Source organism: Gadus chalcogrammus, chromosome 9 (assembly GCF_026213295.1).
Source record: "Gadus chalcogrammus isolate NIFS_2021 chromosome 9, NIFS_Gcha_1.0, whole genome shotgun sequence".
NCBI lineage: Eukaryota > Metazoa > Chordata > Actinopteri > Gadiformes > Gadidae > Gadus > Gadus chalcogrammus.
Genome location: NC_079420.1, coordinates 1,786,789 through 1,804,767, shown reverse-complemented (window position 1 = coordinate 1,804,767; position 17,979 = coordinate 1,786,789). Strand labels below are relative to the sequence as shown.

At 45.9% G+C, this 17,979-nt stretch overlaps 2 protein-coding genes across 2 annotated transcripts; one reads left to right on the top strand and one right to left on the bottom strand.

Moving 5' to 3' along the window:
- The first annotated feature begins 1,072 nt into the window (after positions 1-1,072).
- lmf2a (lipase maturation factor 2a) lies at positions 1,073-10,282 on the top strand. Its single transcript, XM_056598746.1, has 14 exons — positions 1,073-1,359; positions 1,737-1,993; positions 2,101-2,129; positions 2,235-2,431; positions 3,121-3,299; positions 3,876-4,008; positions 4,576-4,716; positions 5,046-5,151; positions 5,585-5,681; positions 6,230-6,412; positions 6,988-7,156; positions 7,983-8,094; positions 8,349-8,457; positions 9,182-10,282. The coding sequence occupies exons 1-14, from the start codon at positions 1,266-1,268 to the stop codon at positions 9,704-9,706; spliced, it is 2,331 nt and encodes a 776-aa protein (XP_056454721.1). The 5' UTR covers positions 1,073-1,265; the 3' UTR covers positions 9,707-10,282.
- Positions 9,940-14,294, bottom strand: miox (myo-inositol oxygenase). The gene is made up of 10 exons (XM_056598747.1): positions 14,179-14,294; positions 13,737-13,817; positions 13,561-13,641; positions 12,985-13,147; positions 11,986-12,053; positions 11,715-11,824; positions 11,510-11,577; positions 11,129-11,178; positions 10,710-10,822; positions 9,940-10,623 (listed from the first exon to the last, which is right to left on the bottom strand). The coding sequence occupies exons 1-10, from the start codon at positions 14,194-14,196 to the stop codon at positions 10,515-10,517; spliced, it is 861 nt and encodes a 286-aa protein (XP_056454722.1). The 5' UTR covers positions 14,197-14,294; the 3' UTR covers positions 9,940-10,514.
- Positions 14,295-17,979: the final 3,685 nt, after the last annotated feature.

Below are 17,979 nucleotides of genomic sequence, written 5' to 3'. Positions count from 1 at the left end.
TGCCTTAGCCCACCCTATCATGTTTACTGTTTGAAAATATTTTTCATTAAATGCAAACCCCAGTGAATCATATGCTCTTGTTTCTCTGTTTTGAGATTCACACACACTTAGCAGTCTTGTTTAAATGTTACAAATTGAGTTAATAAACTGAACTTGGAAATTGTTTTTTGTTGTTGCAAATGTTATAGCCTACTATCTCGCAGCTTCTCAATAGTAGGCTATTTCAATTGAGGGAGGGCGCGAAAAAATATCTGTCTCCTAGGGTGGGAATGACAGAGAATAATTGAGAGCTACAACTGGTCTAGAACATGTTGTACTTGTTGATTAGCTCACGTTGTTATGGCAATGAAAACGCCCACAGCTGATAAAATAATGCCAGCGGTTTTGTTTTAACTAAAAATTAGCACCCTTTTTTTGCATCAGAACAAGATTTTTTTGCATCAGAAGTTTTATAAAAATGTATGGGTCCCTGAAAGTGAGACAACGTAGTTTATTTCTCCCGAAATAGTGGTATGTTTCTCATATTATTAAACTTGTTGTACCAATGTGTTTCAGTAACTGTAAATTAAAAAAAAGGGGGAAATATGGTCATTTTTGAGTGAAACTTACACCTAGGAAATTTAATATACCTCAAATTTGTTAATCCAGTTCACATCCATTGATTATTCCTTCATCCAAATAGTCTTTTTTCCTTTCATCACTTTAGTGATTAAGAACTGCATTATTTAGTTGACACTGCCAGCTTTTGGCTTAGACATACAAAAGCATAGTAACTAATAAAATAAAGGTTGTGGAATAAAAAAATCTTGGACAGGACTTTATATACTTCATATACCCCTGTGGCTTCCTGGGGTTGAGCCCCCCCAAAAGTCAGAACCTAGAATTGCCCCTGATGTAGGTGTGTAACTTTGCAGACCCACGTTAATAAACACACATTTTGCCCCTGGGCTATGCTTCTGTGGGGGAAAGACGTGTAGTTGCACCAAAATAAACAAGGCCGTTATAAAATATGATTTATTTGATTTATTTTTGGGGAGAGTCTACTATAACCATAACAAAAAAAAAACTTGGACCATGAGCATAATCCGTGGAATCCCGAGTTTCCCTGCTGCCTGCTGCTGCCAGTTTCTACGTGTCTTCTGGTCACGTGGCTCCATGTACATGAATTCCTCCAGCCACAGCCACCACTTCCAGCCGCGGGTTGTGCGATTTGTCCTAGAGGTGCAGTCTCTGCAGCTAGGTGTCAAGGCAGGAGGACACTCACGATGGGTTACATTGCACTGCCACGCCGCCTGTTCCTCTGGAGCATGGCGTTGATATACATGTCTGCCTTTGTCTCGCTTTACATGCAAATACCAGGTAAGGGACTTGTATCTTGCACGTTTCAGCTAAAGCGGTGTGTTAGCTTGCTAGCGTGTGAGTTCTGCGCGACGCCTATACGCGCCCCCCGTTATCAGAGATGCCCAGACTTGTCTGTCTGGAACTTTCTCCAGACGGTTCTGTGTGGTCAGAGCCAACAAAAGCCTCCTGCTGCGTAACCCTGTACGTTATACACACTCGCGGGTGACGTGTTCTTGCATTTGATTAAAGCAAAACAAAAGTATTTGAAAGTTAAAGCTCAAGGAATGACGTATGATAATGATGAATAACGAATGATGAACACCGGGAATAATTAAAAAGTTGAATAAAGCTGTCTTGAATCACCCAGTCTATTATTCGTGTGCTATTTTTAATAGGTCTTTACGGTAATGAGGGCTTGCTGCCTGCGCGGAAGCAGCTGCGTTACAGCAGCGACAGGTCCCTGTGGGCGCAGTTCCAGTCGTCGCCGACGTTGCTTTGGCTGTCGCCTAAACTCGGCCTGAGCACTCACACCTCCGTGGAGCTGCTGTGCCTGGTCGGGGCGGCCCTCAGCCTCGCCGCCACCCTGCTGGAGCCACTCCGAGACAGCCTCGTGTTTTTCGTTCTCTGGCTGCTTTATTTGTCCCTTTACCAGGTGATTTTTAAAAGTCAATGTTGCTCTCCATATCCCTTGTCTGAAAACGTATCTTATTATCATACTTCCCACTCCGTGTTTTTTTATTTAGTTTGTGCTTGTTCCAGGTGGGCCAGGTGTTCCTCTACTTCCAGTGGTGAGTCTGCGCTTCCCGACGATGTAGAAGAGTCGACCGACTATTGGAACGCAGCCCTCTCCCCCGTAGCTGTTCTTCATGCGCCGCTCATTGTTCACTCCCCAGGGACAACCTGCTGCTGGAGACGGGGTTCCTGTGCGTCCTGGTGGCCCCGCTGTGCCTGGTCCGGGGGGGCCCCAGGGTGGCGCGACAGCACGACCGCGTGACCTTCTGGCTGCTGCGCTGGCTCCTCTTCAGGCTCATGTTTGCGTCGGGCGTGGTCAAGCTCACCTCACGCTGCCCTACCTGGTGGGGCCTCACAGGTGTGTGTGTGTGTGTGTGTGTGTGTGTGTGTGTGTGTGTGTGTGTGTGTGTGTGTGTGTGTGTGTGTGTGTGTGTGTGTGTGTGTGTGTGTGTGTGTGTGTGTGTGTGTGTGTGTGTCCACCATCATGGCCCACGGTTGTATGGGGAAGGACAGTTTTCAGAGATTTATCCAGTTGTATTCATTCAGCTTTGATACTTTTGTCCAAAGGAGTCGGAGCATTTCCACAGTTTCCCCACTCAGACAGACACAAGGTGCACAATAGCCACAGAACATTGCTTTGTCAGCAGAACTACGATGAGGTACAATTTATTTATCAACACTCACGACCAGACCAGCTTCCACAGACGTCACATTCCCAGGGAGAACCATCTTCGTTGTTCGGTGCTGAACATGCAGAGATAAGAATGCTGTGACCACAAGCCTTTTTTAATGTCAGTTTGTGACACCATTAAAAAGTGTCACAACGAGTCTAACAAAGCAGGTAGTCTAAGCTTATGGACGAGCTAGGGGGGGGGATTACCTTTCAGAAGGTCATGCGGGAGTATGCTAGGAGGGTTTATTTGATGTTCAATGTTGTTATTGGTCCTGAGTATTATGAGAAGGTAATATTTCAGCATTCCACTTGTTATTGAAGTGTGTGTGTGTGTGTGTGTGTGTGTGTGTGTGTGTGTGTGCGTGTGCGTGCAGCTCTGACGTACCACTACGAGACCCAGTGCCTCCCTACCTCCCTGGCCTGGTTCGCCCACCAGTTGCCCGTATGGTGGCAGAAGCTCAGTGTGGTGGGAACCTTCGTCATCGAGATACCCGTGCCCTTCCTCTTCTTCAGCCCGTTGCGCAGGCTTCGCCTCGGCGCCTTCTACCTGCAGGTTTGGGGCCCTTTCTCCCACGTCTTTGTTCCTGTGAGATTTACAGTCTGTGTCTACCATCAGTTGTTCTGAAAAGATGGTCTCAGCCATGCATTAGTTATTTGTATTTTTAAGTCCTTAAAAATTCCATTGTAACCATTTGTTGGTTTCAAACTGCACCATCAATTGCAGCATCAATACCTAAGTCATGTGCTCACTGTTAAGAACGTACTGATGTTTAAGTTGAACTTTCCCAGCTGGTTTCCAAGTGGTTACGAATCAACAAGAAGTTACAATGTAAACAGGGGAGTCTTCTCACTGCTTGGCCAGAAGGGCGGAGAGAACGTTGATCTGCATGGCGTACTCTGAAAGTTACACAGGATGACGCAGCATCCTGTGTAGACGTTTTTATTATGTTCCTCTATTTTAACAAAGTACTGTGTGTGTGTGTGTGTGTGTGTGTGTGTGTGTGTGTGTGTGTGTGTGTGTGTGTGTGTGTGTGTGTGTGTGTGTGTGTGTGTGTGTGTGTGTGTGTGTGTGTGTGTGTGTGTGTGTGTGTGTGTGTGTGTGTGTGTGTGTGTGTGTGTACACCGGTAGTTGCTATTGCAAGTCCTGATCATCCTGTCCGGAAATTACAACTTCTTCAACCTGCTGACCCTGGCGTTGTGTCTCTCTCTACTGGATGACCAGCATGTCAACTTCTGGCTCCGCAAGCCACAGACCACCAACGGTACTGGGTGGTGGAGTGAGACACACTGGCCTCACTCATTATATCCCCACCTATATTCTTGATGTCTTGTATTATGATCTACCGTAGGTCTATTCTCCTGGCAGTTTGAGGGTGGTTTCCTAACCTTTTAAGTCTTATGAACCGCAACGACCCATCAGTACAGCCTTAGTAACCCTCCATCCACACCAAACATAGGTCTCTTTTCAAGTGATATCACTCCATGTATGCAACACATTTACTGTGCTAACTAATTTCTGCAGTCCATACAGAACTGCAGTTCCCTCTTCAAACAGTCAGTGTCAGGGTTGCACATAACTTTTCCTCGGGTCCGCAGTGATTCAGATTGAACCCTTAAGAACACTCTCATTTCTGGTCCTCACTGTATTTATCAGCAGCATTCGATATGTTTTATATTTAACAAACGTGGCACCTTGACTTGTTCACCCAATTGAGAATCACAGGTGTTTGGATCAAGAATCAGGCTTAAGATTAACATTGAAAGTGTGACTTGTGAGGCAAGTGGATCACAAGCGGTTGTTTTCTGGTTGGGGTCTCTTCTCCGTTCAGGTTCCCAGCCTGAGTCTAAGCGGTGGTCCTGGCTCTGCTACCTGCTGGAGATAGCCGTCTGGTCCGGCCTGATATTCGGAGCCGTCGTTTGCTTTGACCTGCAGCTGGACTGGGCTAAGAAAAGTGTCACTTCCAGGACAGGTACAGTTCTCAGGGGGGCTTTCTCTGCACGGTATATTGACACGCACACGTTCAAAACCTTTTATGTGTTAATTAAGTTGCATTCTTCTGTTGAGGGCTACAGTTTGTCTGGGTATGTATTTTGGATTTGAAGACCATACTAAGTCTATAATTCTACTTTGATTTGTTCGATCACCATTGGAGTTTATTGTCGAGTTTATACTTTTTATTTTTGGAGAATCCTAAACTAACCCTAACTCGTTAATCTCAAGAGAACACGCTTGGTAGCAGTCAGAGTGCTGGCATTAGAAACGCTAGACGTATTGATTGACTGTAATGTATCTCTACAGCGTTTACGTTCCACCAGTTCAACCAGTTGCTGAAGACTGTCACCATCCCCTGTATCTGGGTGGGACTTCTCTCACTCTTCTGGGAGATTGTCTCTTCTATGTTCAGGTAGGACCTAGACCACTTGTCACACATGGCTATTTTCATTTTAAGGGAGAACTGCTTCATACACCTGTTGTGAAATCAAGGTAAAATAAATCATTAATAAGTGTGACCGGAAACAGAGTTGAAGTAACAGATTTCCATTTCCCAACAGCCCTATGAATCAGTAATCTCCTATACTTTAAAAATAGCTGACCATGACGGTATCGCTTTAACACGCTTAAGGAACTTATGAAAGATGCAAAATGTGTTTTTAATTTTTAAATTCTAAACTGCTCCCAGGCCATATATGAGGGCAGATCATTGCTCTGTATCTTTAGGTGTGTGTGTGTGTGTGTGTGTGTGTGTGTGTGTGTGTGTGTGTGTGTGTGTGTGTGTGTGTGTGTGTGTGTGTGTGTGTGTGTGTGTGTGTGTGTGTGTGTGTGTGTGTGTGTTGCAGGTGTGCCTGTGTGGAGGGTTTCTTCAAGAGGTTCTTGTCCACTCTCCAGTGGATGGTGTTTGGTGCTGCGGCGGTTGCCATGTTCTCCATCAGTCTGGTAGGCCCCGCCTTAACACCCGCTCTGAACTGAAGCTCGGCACTGAAACCCCTTAAAGGTGAAATACCATACCACCAGGTGTGAGTGTGATTAGCCATCACAAGTCGTTTGGAAAATCTGCCGATCACGAGTGGGCGTGTCCACCTCGATGTGTAGGTCAGTCTACCAGATTACCCAGTGGACCGTAGCAAACGTTGTTCATCTACCCGTCATACATCAAGTAATAACCACTTGTGATGTCAGAAGAGGCAGATTTTCAAAACGCTAATCACACTCACACCTGGTGGTATAATTAGTCACCTTTTTAAAAAGAAAAACATGAAAAAAACAACAACACTACCAGATACTAGTGAGGTAGACGGGCAGGAAGGCTACGGCGTAGTTCTGGTTAAGTGAATCAGTTAGTGCGAAGGTGCTCTTCAGAATACAAAAACATAGTTTTTGAAACGATAAGCTCACCATGGCACTCTTCCTAAAGTTAATAAAGCTTTAATAAACAGGCCAAACTACTGAGTGGATGGCCCGGTGTGACTCTGACCCCCCCCCAGGTGCCCTTCACCTACCTGGAGCAGGACTCGGCGGGCCGGCTGTGGCCTGGGGTGCGGCAGGCCCACCGGGCCGTGGACCGCCTGCAGCTGGTCAACTCGTACGGCCTCTTCAGGAGGATGACCGGGGTGGGGGGCCGGCCCGAGGTCGTCATCGAGGGGAGCCAGGACCGGGTCACCTGGACGGTGAGGTGGGGGGGGACCGGGTCACCTGGACGGTGAGGTGGGGGGGGACCGGGTCACCTGGACGGTGAGGTGGAGGGGGGGTTCTGGGGGCTCTTGTGGGGTCCGTTCGTACCACCACGGGGGCACTTGGTCCTCGACTGGATGTAGTCTCATCAGCCAGGCAGTTCTTAATTCAGTTATTATTACAGATTATTAAATATGCTGAATAACTGAAGAGGTTTTTGTTAACCTGGAGACAAAATCATGTGTTTCATAATTATACGGAAAATGCATGGTCAAACAAGTCACATGACGAGAAACGCAACTGGAAAACCTCCATTCTCGTCAGCCTCTCTTTAGTTGGGGCCCATCTGTGTGCTGCCAATGAACCCGTTACCTACAGTGAGCCAGTGTTGGGAACAGCGCCATCCAGTGTTCTCTTAGGAAATCTCATGATTGAAGGACACCCCCCTGATGTTGATGATAATCCAGTCTCTTTGGGGGGGGGGGGGTGAGGTGATATGGTGTATGCTGGATACGGTTGCCACAGCAACCCTTTTCACAACTATAACTCAATGTAGTCCCTCTCATTTCAGGAGATCGACTTCATGTACAAGCCCGGGAATGCCAGCACGCCCCCCCCCCTGGTGACCCCCCACCAGCCGCGGCTGGACTGGCAGATGTGGTTCGCTGCGCTGGGCCCCCACACCCAGGCCCCCTGGTTCACCAGCCTGGTGTACCGACTCCTGCAGGGCCACAGCGATGGTATGTGTGTGTATGCCCCAGACTCTGCCCCCCCACAGTGTTGGACGCCCGTCAGGACTGTGGATCAGATCGGTAGAACCGTGACCTCTGGAGGATAATAATAATAATAATAATAATAATACATTTTATTTATAATGCACTTTATATTCAAGAATCTCAGTGCTTCAGAGAAAAAAAAAAAAAAAAAAAACTATTAAAAGGGGAACCTCAAAGAAAGTTTAGCTAAATGCTCTTTTAAAGAGATGGGTTTTGAGGTTCCGTTTAAAAAGAGCTGTAGTCTGTGGAGCCCTCAGGTGGTCAGGGAGGGCGTTCCATAGTCTAGGATAAGCCCCGCCTCCGAGGCCGTTAAAGTAGTAAACGATTATTAATGCTGCTTTAACCCAGTGGAAACTAGATGGAGCCTGCACTTATTCTTCAGAGGTCTATTACACCTCCGTGTCGTAATGGACGGTTCCATACGACAGGTCATTAAGCTAGAGCATGCATAAAGAAAGAATAATCGGGAGTGTCTATTCGTGCCCCTGGTAGGAATAGCCGTGGCCACACCGCTGGGCTAAAGAAAACCTTTGCGATTCATTAATGGAACACATTTCTGTGTGCATGTACTGTTAATGGCACCAGGGTACAAACACCATGTACTGATGATTGTCCCAGGGCATGCAAATAGCCTCGCCCAATAATAATTCCCGTTAGATGACGCGTGTGTGCATAGCGGTACATTCTGCGATGGCTGTGGGCGAGCCGGGTGGGGTCGGAGTGCGCCCCCTGGTGGAGGCGGCGTGCGGCTGACGCCCGGCTCTCAGACCGCTCTGTGTCCCCTCTGCAGTGGTGGAGCTGCTCCAGGCCGACGCGTCCCGCTATCCCTTCCACGCGCAGCCGCCCGCCTTCGTACGGGCGCACCTCTACAAGTACTGGTTCACCGAGCCCAAGGAGGGCGGGTGCGTCTCCCCTTCCTCCTGCACCCTTTCACTCCACTGTGGAGTGAAATTATTTTTTCTTTTGTTGGAACCATTACATTTTTTATGAAAAATGTGAATAAAACAGGTTTTCATGACATTTTAATTACTGATAACCTTCTGTTGCACGGTTCTGTTGTTCTTGTGATACAGGGTTATAGTGAAGGGTTGTGATGCAAGGCTTTAGAGCAGGGTTCTGATTGTGTGTGTGTGTGCGTGTGTGCGTGCGCGTGCAGGTCGTACCCAGAGCGTTGGTGGAGGAGGGTGTACGTGGAGGAGTTCTACCCCACTGTTTACCTCGGAGACCCGTTCCTGGAGAACATGCTCTACCAGCATGGGCTCAAGGTATGGACCACGGAGGGATTCTGGGAAGATATGCCATGATATAAAGATGCTTTCAATTGGAGAACGACCCTCTCTAAGAACACATAACATTGCACATTATCCTAGCCAACTGATACAATCTAGATATTCAAGTTGGCTTTTTGCATCAATCCGGGATTGGCGGAAATATGTATTTCCACATATGGCCTGACGTTGTTCAAAGACATCGGGCCAATCTAGCGAATCACATTAAAATAACCAAGTTAAATTCTTGCTCTCTTCGCTGTTACTCACTCTGGCTGAAAGTAAACCAGCGACAAAAAAAAAAAAAAAAAGGACAAAGGCTTGTCCATCCTTGTGAAACATTGTTTGGCCTATAATTGGCCGTTGAAGCTCGTCCTCATGGGTGCTGCCCCATTCTGCAGACTGGGGCGCACCTGGTACCCCATGAACTAAAAACCCCTCCCACTAGCGCTGATTGGTCGTATAATCTCTTCTACTTCTGGGAGTGGCTTTCAACGGGCTGAAGGCCGGCCTGATCTACAGATACCGACTGTCAACGAGGCTTCCATTACCGAGCTCGTATATCAAGACCCACTTTATGCACTTTATTCAGTTGACACATTTGTTATTTGTGTTCCAAAACTTTGTAATTTTGTCCCTCTGCAAATGTTCGGCTGGTAATGGGCATTCACTCACTCATTCACTCATTCATTCACAATCTAATCCCACCTGGCGGCTGCAGGACAAGTCGTCTCCCCGCCGCCCGTCCAACGCCACGGTCCCGCGCGCCGTCCAATGGCTGCGCTCGCAGGTGAAGGGCCAGTCGGCGCCGGCGCTCATCTGGAGCCTGATGGCGGGCAGTGCGGTGCTGTGCCTCTGCCTCACACGGACCCCCCCCCCCAGGCCGGCCCGCCCAGGGGCAGCCCGGCAGGGGGGGTCCAACGGGACGGGCCAGGACGCCACCCCGGGGGCAGAGACGCCCTCAGAAGAGGGCGGGAAGAGTGAGGAGGAGGAGGGGGAGGGGGAGGTTTACAAAGTCAAACCAGAGGAAAGTGAAGATGAAGATAAGAATGACCCTGGGGACGAAGAGCAGGAGGAGGAGGAGGACGAGGAGGAGGTTTGCAAAGTAAAACCAGAGGAAAGTGAAGATGAAGATAAGAATGACCCTGGGGATGAAGAGCAGGCAGAGGAGGAGGAAGAGGAAGAAGACGAGCGTGCAGATGTCCCAAGAAAAACGGATGCTTCTGGCATGAGGAAGCGCAAATAAAGTCGATTATTCCCTTCGTCATGGCCTTGACAGTGGACTCCCAGAATAGCCAACGAGGTCTTAAATGTCATTTGTATTTTTTTGGGTGGTCAGCTGCTTTAACTGCAACGCCTTGCAGCAGTGCACCGGAACCCTTCCATTCAAAGTATATCGTTTGTCCCACCAAGAACCCGAGAGCTGCTACCTAATCAAATGGTTTGAAGATGCTGTCTGTACCCAGATACCAAGAGAGATGCAATGCGAGTGTTTTCACACGTTTAATCAGATATCAATGCAGTTTGTAAATTAGGTGCTGTCACACATGTTTTCAGGTTGTGTTTTATTGACTGTAATGGGTGTATGACCACACGTTTTCTTCATCTGAAATATTTTACTTAATGTGGCTCATGTCTGAGGTATTTACATTATATAGACTTTAGAACTACACTGCACTTTCGCCAAAAATATGTCTTGTTACTATAATTCATATGTACAATAAATGTTTTTGTAGAATTCAGAATAAAATGAGAATAACATTGTTTATTTGAAGAGACAATATTTGAAATAGGCATGCCATTCATAGCTATGAGTTATGAGTTTAGAGAAAACAAAGGGACCTATATCAGTGGTGCACTTTCTCTTCAGTGAATCGGATATAAAAAGGTTAAATAAAATTATAAAGCAAAAATACTCTGTACATCAAATTCCTCTCAATGTATGAGTATATATATGTATATTCTGTATATATGAGTGTATATAAAAATGTATATATTTCATCGATCCCGGAGGGTGGAGGCCAGGTCTGGCCCGGGTCGGTCCGTGTTCCCGGTCACCACTTAAGGATTCCAGGGCAGTACTTGTCGATAAGGGACTGGTAGTACGGTTTCAGGGCTTCGACGTCGGGCAGGTCAGCGGTCTTTGTGTACAGGTCGAATTTGCTGGAAACAAGACAAGAGTTCATTGATGAAAAAGCAAGCGTGGAGAGGGGGTGTTTGCGCGTGACGTGTGTGAGAAATATACGTACTTGAACTCCTGAACCCAGGGGAGCATGCGCAGATCCTTCTCATTGCAGAGATGCATGTAGTCGCCATTGGAGTGCCAGGGGTAGAACGAGTGGAAGCGGATCATATACAAGCCCTTCAGAACGAAATAACAATGGTTATTTATCCCCACTGGTATTTTTACATACATACTCATTAAAGTTTCATTTTTTTGCACATCACATTCTCTTTGAGATATGTCATAGGCCTACTGCAGAACCACTTTAAAGTGGTTCCTTTACTGAAGAAAAAAGGTGGGATCTGATGCACAGCATGAACTCCAAATCCCTTTAACTTCTCTCTGCTTTCTTCACCTTCTATAGTTTGATACTCTACACTCGATCATCAGGGACTTATGACTCCTCGCCGATATTGCGATTCCTGATACCCCGTATTCTCTTACCTCCTCTGGGATAGAGCATTCATTATACTTCATCACTCTGTACAGATACTCTGTAAGAGAAGAGAAAGAAGATCTGTCTAATGCAGAACAACCTTCCTAACAGGGTTTTGTTTAGAAGCACAAAAGTACTAAAAAGGTTTATTTAAAGTTACAATGAGTTTCACATGCTACATGTACGTGTAGTACAATAGAAAGTAAAAATAGAATGAGAGGTGAATGGATTTAATTGACAAGGTAAAGCAACATATTTACAACGAGGACAATCAATAAAGTTATCTGATACGGGGGAGGGGGTTTGTACGTGTCCTGCCAGATGTTTCAGGCGTCCTTATGTGTTTATCTACAGTACATCCTGTCCTTCACATCTTATCAGGTTCCTACCATCATGACCCCAAGACATGTTGACTTTTTCCAGCCCACAGTTGTTTGTGTAGATTCCACATTCAGTACTAGAGAAGACATTTAGAAAGTTAATTGAAAAAGGTTTTTGATATCTGTGTATGGTGAGTGAGGTAGGCCTCTAAGTATTTTAGCATATCGGTAACGCTGTAATAAATAATGTTACCCAAGATGTGGGACACCCTACCTGTACACGGGGTCAGAGGTGTTTGGGTTGTCCTGGAAACTGTTTTCCCTGAACACTATGGAGTTCTGGAACCGACAGCCAACAGGGAAGGTGTCTCCGACCACAGCCCACTGAATTACAACGTCAAAACCCGGTCAGTCTGCAGACTAGTCGCCATGGAGACCGGTCAGTCTGGAGACTAGTCACCAACAGACAGTCACCATGGAGACCAGTCACCATAGAGACCAGTCAAACATACTTATAATATTACAAATGCCAGTGAAACTCGTACCTGGGGCTCTCCCCAAAGAGCCATGATTTTCCCGATGTCGTGGATGAGCCCCACCAGCTGGAACCAGCCTGAAGGATGACAGAGAACAACACAATCAATGGATGAACTGAACTTGTACCTTATGGTCTGGGTGCAGCGAGGTGTTCTGATAGCGAGGTGTTCATTGAGTTCCCCCTGATTCTTACTAGGGCTTTAACTCCGAACTTCATTATTCGAATATCAAAGAAAAAATCTATATTCGCACGAATTTAAGGCAGCCCTTGACATTCGAACCTGTTATGGGCATTATTTTTTGTAAATGTCTTTGCTTGAACGTTGTTTTCAATTCAGATTCCGAGGCTTTTTCACGCCTGGTGAAGTTGTGAATCGCGAGCTCATTAGCAGGGCTATTATCTGTCATCTGGGCTCCGGTAGGGGGCGTTGCGTCCTGGTTTGCGCCAAATTTGTATTTTATAACAAAAAAAATGGCCGCGTCAACACCGACAACAACGCCCGAGGAAGATATCGAAATTTACACTCCTGACCAATTTCGGAAGAAAAGTGTGGCGCTACTTTGGGTTCGAAAAAATACAGGGGGAAATAACCGGTAAGGATAAAGTAATATGTAGAATATGTAGGACCAAACCCTCATACCACGGGGCAACCAGCAACTTGAGAGCCCACCTGTCTACACTACATCCCGGCAAGCTGCAATGTGACGTTGACTGATATACTGCCCTCTGGTGGACAAAACATATACATCTTGCGTTTTATACCATATAGGTCTTACTGAAGGCATTTAATGGTAAAAATATTATTAATAAATATTCGAAACAAACAAACTTCGAATATTATTTTTGGGTAAAAGTCCCCCTGACAAACTCAATCTCTGTCTCTGTCCCTGTCTTTCTCTCGCTCTCTCGCTCTCTCTCTCTCTCGCTCTCTCTCTCTCGCTCTCTCTCTCTCTCTCTCTCTCCCTCTCCTCTCCCCCCCTCTCTCTTGCTCGTGAGACCATTGTACCATTATCCGGGTGTTCCCTCCGGATTCCCTCGGCTGTTTGGAAGGCATGGAAGGAGTTGGGGAAGTCTGCGTCGGGATCTGACTCATCCACCAGCTGGTCCAGGGACATGACTGCCTCCATCACCCCCATCTGGGAGTGGCTGCAGTGGGACCACTCGGAGTGCTATAGGAGGGTCAGGTGGGCGCCCAGCGGTACGTCATCATAGAGATACAGTCAGAGCCGTGGCCCAGAAGGCAGGCTAACGCCAATGCAATCACTGCTGTCAGTCCAGAACATCCTAAAGTTCCTCCACAAAGGCAAGCCTGGTATTGGTACTTTTTCTTCAATTGGCCCTTCTAAAATATTGAGAGTGGACTGCGACCCTTGGTGTGTGTGTGTGTGTGTGTGTGTGTGTGTGCGTGTGCACGTGTGAGTGCGTGTGCGTGTGTGTGTGTGTGTGCTTGTTTGTGTGAGTGCGTGTGTATGTGTGTTTGTGTGTGTGTGTGTGCGTATGTGTGTGTTTGTGTGTGTGTGCGTGTGAGTGTGTGTGTGTGTGTGTGTGTGCGAGCATGTATGCATTTGTTTTGACCGTTCACCTTTAGTTTGACAAAGTCCAGAGTCTGGATGCTGTGCATTATCTTGTATGTGTGGAAGACTCGATCGAAAAGACCTCCATTCTAAAACACACAAAAGTCACATAAGTCATGAACAGAAAACAGCTAAACCATCATTTAGTGCACAGTTTGAATGAAGACAGTTATTAAGGCATTACCTCAAAGTTTCTGTAATCCTCTTTATCCTTGTACTGCTTTTCCAAAATTTCTGGTCGATACACCAAAGATGGGTCAGGACCCTGTAGATGTACACGCACACACATTAAATTAATATTTGCATATGTGATTTCAATTTCAATTTTATTCAGAGAAAACCCCTTGAGATGAATCATCTTGTTTTCGAGAGGAATTCACAAAAAAGAAAACATACATTACAAACATACAGACAGACAAAAGCTCACACCAAGACCACCCATATCCTCCCACACCAACCATTAGTTATTAAACAATAAACAGTTACAGTTGGGGACATTATTGTACACATAGACGCAGAAAAGATTATCCTGTTTGTCAGATAAGTAGTAGTAATAATTGTTATCCACCGAAATGTACATATTCCAATAGCTGTAGTTTGTTAACACAGCGATATACAGGACATACCAAGTTCACCACTCTCATCTTCAGTGTCTGGGGTCTGGTCAGCAGCAGATTGGTGTCAGGGCGTTTGTGGTCTGCTACACTCTGAGCCCTTATATACGTATACACTGCAGCTCCTGCTGCTAGTTTGTGTAGACTCGACAAACAAGCCCCTCTCCCACTTAAATTCACAGAATCTTAACAGAAACACACAAACAAACACACACACATCTAATTCCACAAATATCAGATCATAAACCCACTCCCTTGCACACGCACACACACACACACACACACACACACACACACACACACACACACACACACACACACACACACACACACACACACACACACACACACACTCAAACACCTTGTTTGGGTGTACCTGTCCCATGCGTGTGATTGGTCGTGTTTGGGGGTGGTCTTAGAGATGCAGTTACAAAGTCCGGTTGGAGAGAACGATTCCCTACTTAGTTGGACACTTATTTTATTCAGGAGTGTAGGTCAGTAGTGTGTGGTTGTGTAATTCAGTATTGTGTTGTTGGGTTGTTCAGTTGTGTGTTATGAAGTTTAGTAGTGTGTCATTATATAGTTAAATGTGTGTTGTTGTGTAGTTCAATAGTGTTTTGCTCATTTGTTTTCTAGTCCAGAGTGGGCGGTTTCGCTTGCGAAACATTTACTGGAATGCTAAGGTTTAATATTTAACCTATTTTGAACGACGCTTATATTTTTTATGTTAATTGCATGTATTTTAGATTAGATTCAAATTAGGGTTAAAAAGTAGTTAAAAATGTGCATTAAGTTATATATTATTTAAATTGAAAAATAGATTAAATCTAGCATAAAGGTGAAATGTATGCTTCTGGCATGTCATGTGTGCATGTGCGTATGTGGCAAAATAGTTCAGGCCAGCAATGATTACCATTTGTGATCGAACAACACCTTTCCCCTCATAAACTGCCGACCACACGGACTACTAACTCATTTTGGACAATAAAATGCATACCAGCCTTTGATTGATACTTTGATACAAGCTTTATTAGACAACAAAAGATTACGATACAAGCAAGAGATGTTTTGTTTAGAAGGCTTTAATCTTTAAAATAGTTATATATGGACAGCTTGAGCAACACTAAATATTTACAGCAAGATGGCAGTGTTAATTTAACGTTAAATAAAATTTCTTTACAATTTCGAGTCTCACTGAAAGGAACAGATGATAAAGTGCTTTTTGTGTTCCCAATAACACTTGACCTTTTAGAACAACCATGGACAAATGGTCCGGAGGACAAGAGAAGGGACATAATACTTACAATCATTACACGCTGTGATGTTTAATGAAATCATCCGTAATGTGACTACCTCGTCCCCATGGACATAACCTAACAGTTGAAGAATGGAGTGGTGAACGAAAAGTAACCAAAGGCATTGTCAATTTAAATATACATATATACATGCATAGAAACACAACACAGTATATATATATAAAATGTGTTGTGTATCTATGTATGTATATATATATATATATATATATATATATGTATGTATGGAAGGCTGTCGATTGTTTATCAGCTTTTAAACAAGAAGATTAGATTAGGTTTAAGGTTAGTGGTTATTCGGGTTGATCTCTAAAGGGTTTGTTTATCAGCTTTTAAAAAAGAAGATTAGGTTAGGCTAAAGGTTAGTGGTTATTCGGGTTGATCTCTAAAGGGTTTGTTTATCAGCTTTTAAAAAAGAAGATTAGGTTAGGCTTAAGGTTAGTGGTTATTCGGGTTAATCTCTAAAGGGTTTTAGGGAAAGCGGTTAAAGGCTTTGGTTGTAAAGTTCTGTTGAAAAGCTACTTATGTGGAGAGCAGAATGAGTTGATAAGGCCCTGATTAGTAGTACTCTGGGATCCAGAAGTCCTATTGTTTTATAGCATGACTTGTCGGGGAAGAAGATGAGGCTTTTTGTGCATTTCTACAGTGGCCGGTCAACATGGCGTCGACGTGAAAACCTAAAAGTTGTCCTAAGATTGTCGTCGTCCTGACACAGTGTTACCTTTTCCTCCAGCTGGCAAAAAGTTGACTAGTTCTGGTCGTGTTTTGTCGTCGCTTATGAGGCAATTAAGCGCTTACAGAATCCCGCCTCAAGGCAACATGTTGGTCTAAACAAATATGAGGCGGAATAAAGCGAAACGCCTTGGTTCTCGGGGTTTTGAGTTCGCCTGACGGACTTTTGATCATTAACTGATTTGTGAAACTGCACAAACATTAATCCTCGGTCTGGAGGTCATGGTGCACAGTGACACTGATCCATAGTTTTTTTTTTTTTTTTTTTAAGTTTAGCATTAAAAAAATAAAGGACGACAAACTAGCAATGTTCTGACGTGTCTTTTCCCATGGGGTCTTTCTGTTTTTTTTCTTGGCCTATTCCAAGGTTGCGGGTTTAGGTGGTTGCTTAATTAAAATGAATGTGTGTAAAGACACAAGTAAAGACTCTCAATGTGATTGTAAATGGGACGTACTAATAAATTAGAGTGGACTTATTAGGTACGATTAATCCATGGACTATCAGGTCCCACATCAAAGTGGGACACGTAGAATTTATTGCCTGCATTAACCGTCACAGACGCGAGCCTTCACGCGGACATGTCACCGGGTTGTCCGAAGTCTATCTTCAGGCCTCCACCGCCGCCCACGCCTAAAGGACCTGTGTCTCTAGAAAACGGTTGCTTTGGATAAAAGGACGAATGATCTACCGGAGTCTGGCTAAAGGTTTGGCCTTGGAAGGTCCTCCGTGGCGGCGGTGGCGCCGCTATGAGCGCGCGGCTATCCGTAGCTGTGCGGGCTACGTGGGTTGATGGGGGAGGAGTCTTCTCTCCCCCTCCGTCCAATCAGCTGATGGAGCCGATGGCTGAGGTTCTGGACCTGACAGGTGCCCAGGACACAGCCGACCCTCATCAGATGCACGTGGCTCCTCCCCACCGCGTGGTTGGCATGGCGACGGGCCCGGGGACCCCGCCTTGGGGTCCCCGGGCCTCCCTCGGGGACGCGGTCGTTCTGTTCAGGCGCCGCTTCGGACAGCCTCACCGGGGCCTCACCGGGCGCCGGGGTCCTCCGCGCCTCGCCTTCCTCTGGTTGGCTGGCGGTGTTGTCGAGGGCAACCGTGCGATCTAAGCCACCACGAACTTTGGATAAACTCGAGCTCAGCCTGAATCAGAAGGAGAGAGAGGGAGAGAGAGAGAGAGAGAGAGAGAGAGAGAGAGAGGGAGAGAGAGAGAGAGAGAGAGAGAGAGAGAGAGAGAGAGAGAGAGAGAGGGAGAGGGAGAGAGGGAGTGGTAGAGACGGAGAGAGGGAGAGAGGCAGAGATGAGAGAGAGAAAATTAGAGAGAAAGAAGGAAAGAGTGAGAGAAGATAGGGAGGGATAGAAAGATAGGGTGAGAGAGGGGGGAGAGCTCTATAAGTCACAGAGTCATATCACGCTGGCTCCTGATGCCATCACCTCTCTGACTGTCTGGTTTGGATTGGATCACTTGGAGGATGGGATGACCCAGGAGGGCTAAAGCTAAGGCTACCCCGCTCTAGCCTGGCATTAGTACACCCCCTGTTGCCATTGCAAGAGAAGCACAGATGTTCCAGTTCAAAAAAAGAAACAAAGATTTCATTAGGAAGCGATGTCGGGTTGGGGGGTGGGGGGTGGGGGGTGGGTGAGGGCACAGACAGCATGAGTTCTGTAGCTTTATAAATAAACCTCATCGAAAATAAATAAGCATGATATATGGTTGCGTGTGTGTTCGTGCCTGGTTGTGCGTGCATGTGTGCATCGTGCAGTTTTGTGTGG

Bases quoted from the DNA above. Each gene is read 5' to 3' on its own strand.
- lmf2a (XM_056598746.1), top strand. From the start codon at position 1,266: ATGGGTTACATTGCACTGCCACGCCGCCTGTTCCTCTGGAGCATGGCG. The intron at 7,157-7,982 runs GTATGTGTGTGT...TCCCCTCTGCAG, and splicing joins CCTGCAGGGCCACAGCGATG to TGGTGGAGCTGCTCCAGGCC. The intron at 8,095-8,348 runs GTGCGTCTCCCC...GTGCGCGTGCAG, and splicing joins ACCGAGCCCAAGGAGGGCGG to GTCGTACCCAGAGCGTTGGT.
- miox (XM_056598747.1), bottom strand. The intron at 10,823-11,128 runs GTAAGAGAATAC...TTCGTTCTGAAG, and splicing joins AATGCTCTATCCCAGAGGAG to GGCTTGTATATGATCCGCTT. The intron at 10,624-10,709 runs GTACGTATATTT...TCTTGTTTCCAG, and splicing joins CCCTGGGTTCAGGAGTTCAA to CAAATTCGACCTGTACACAA.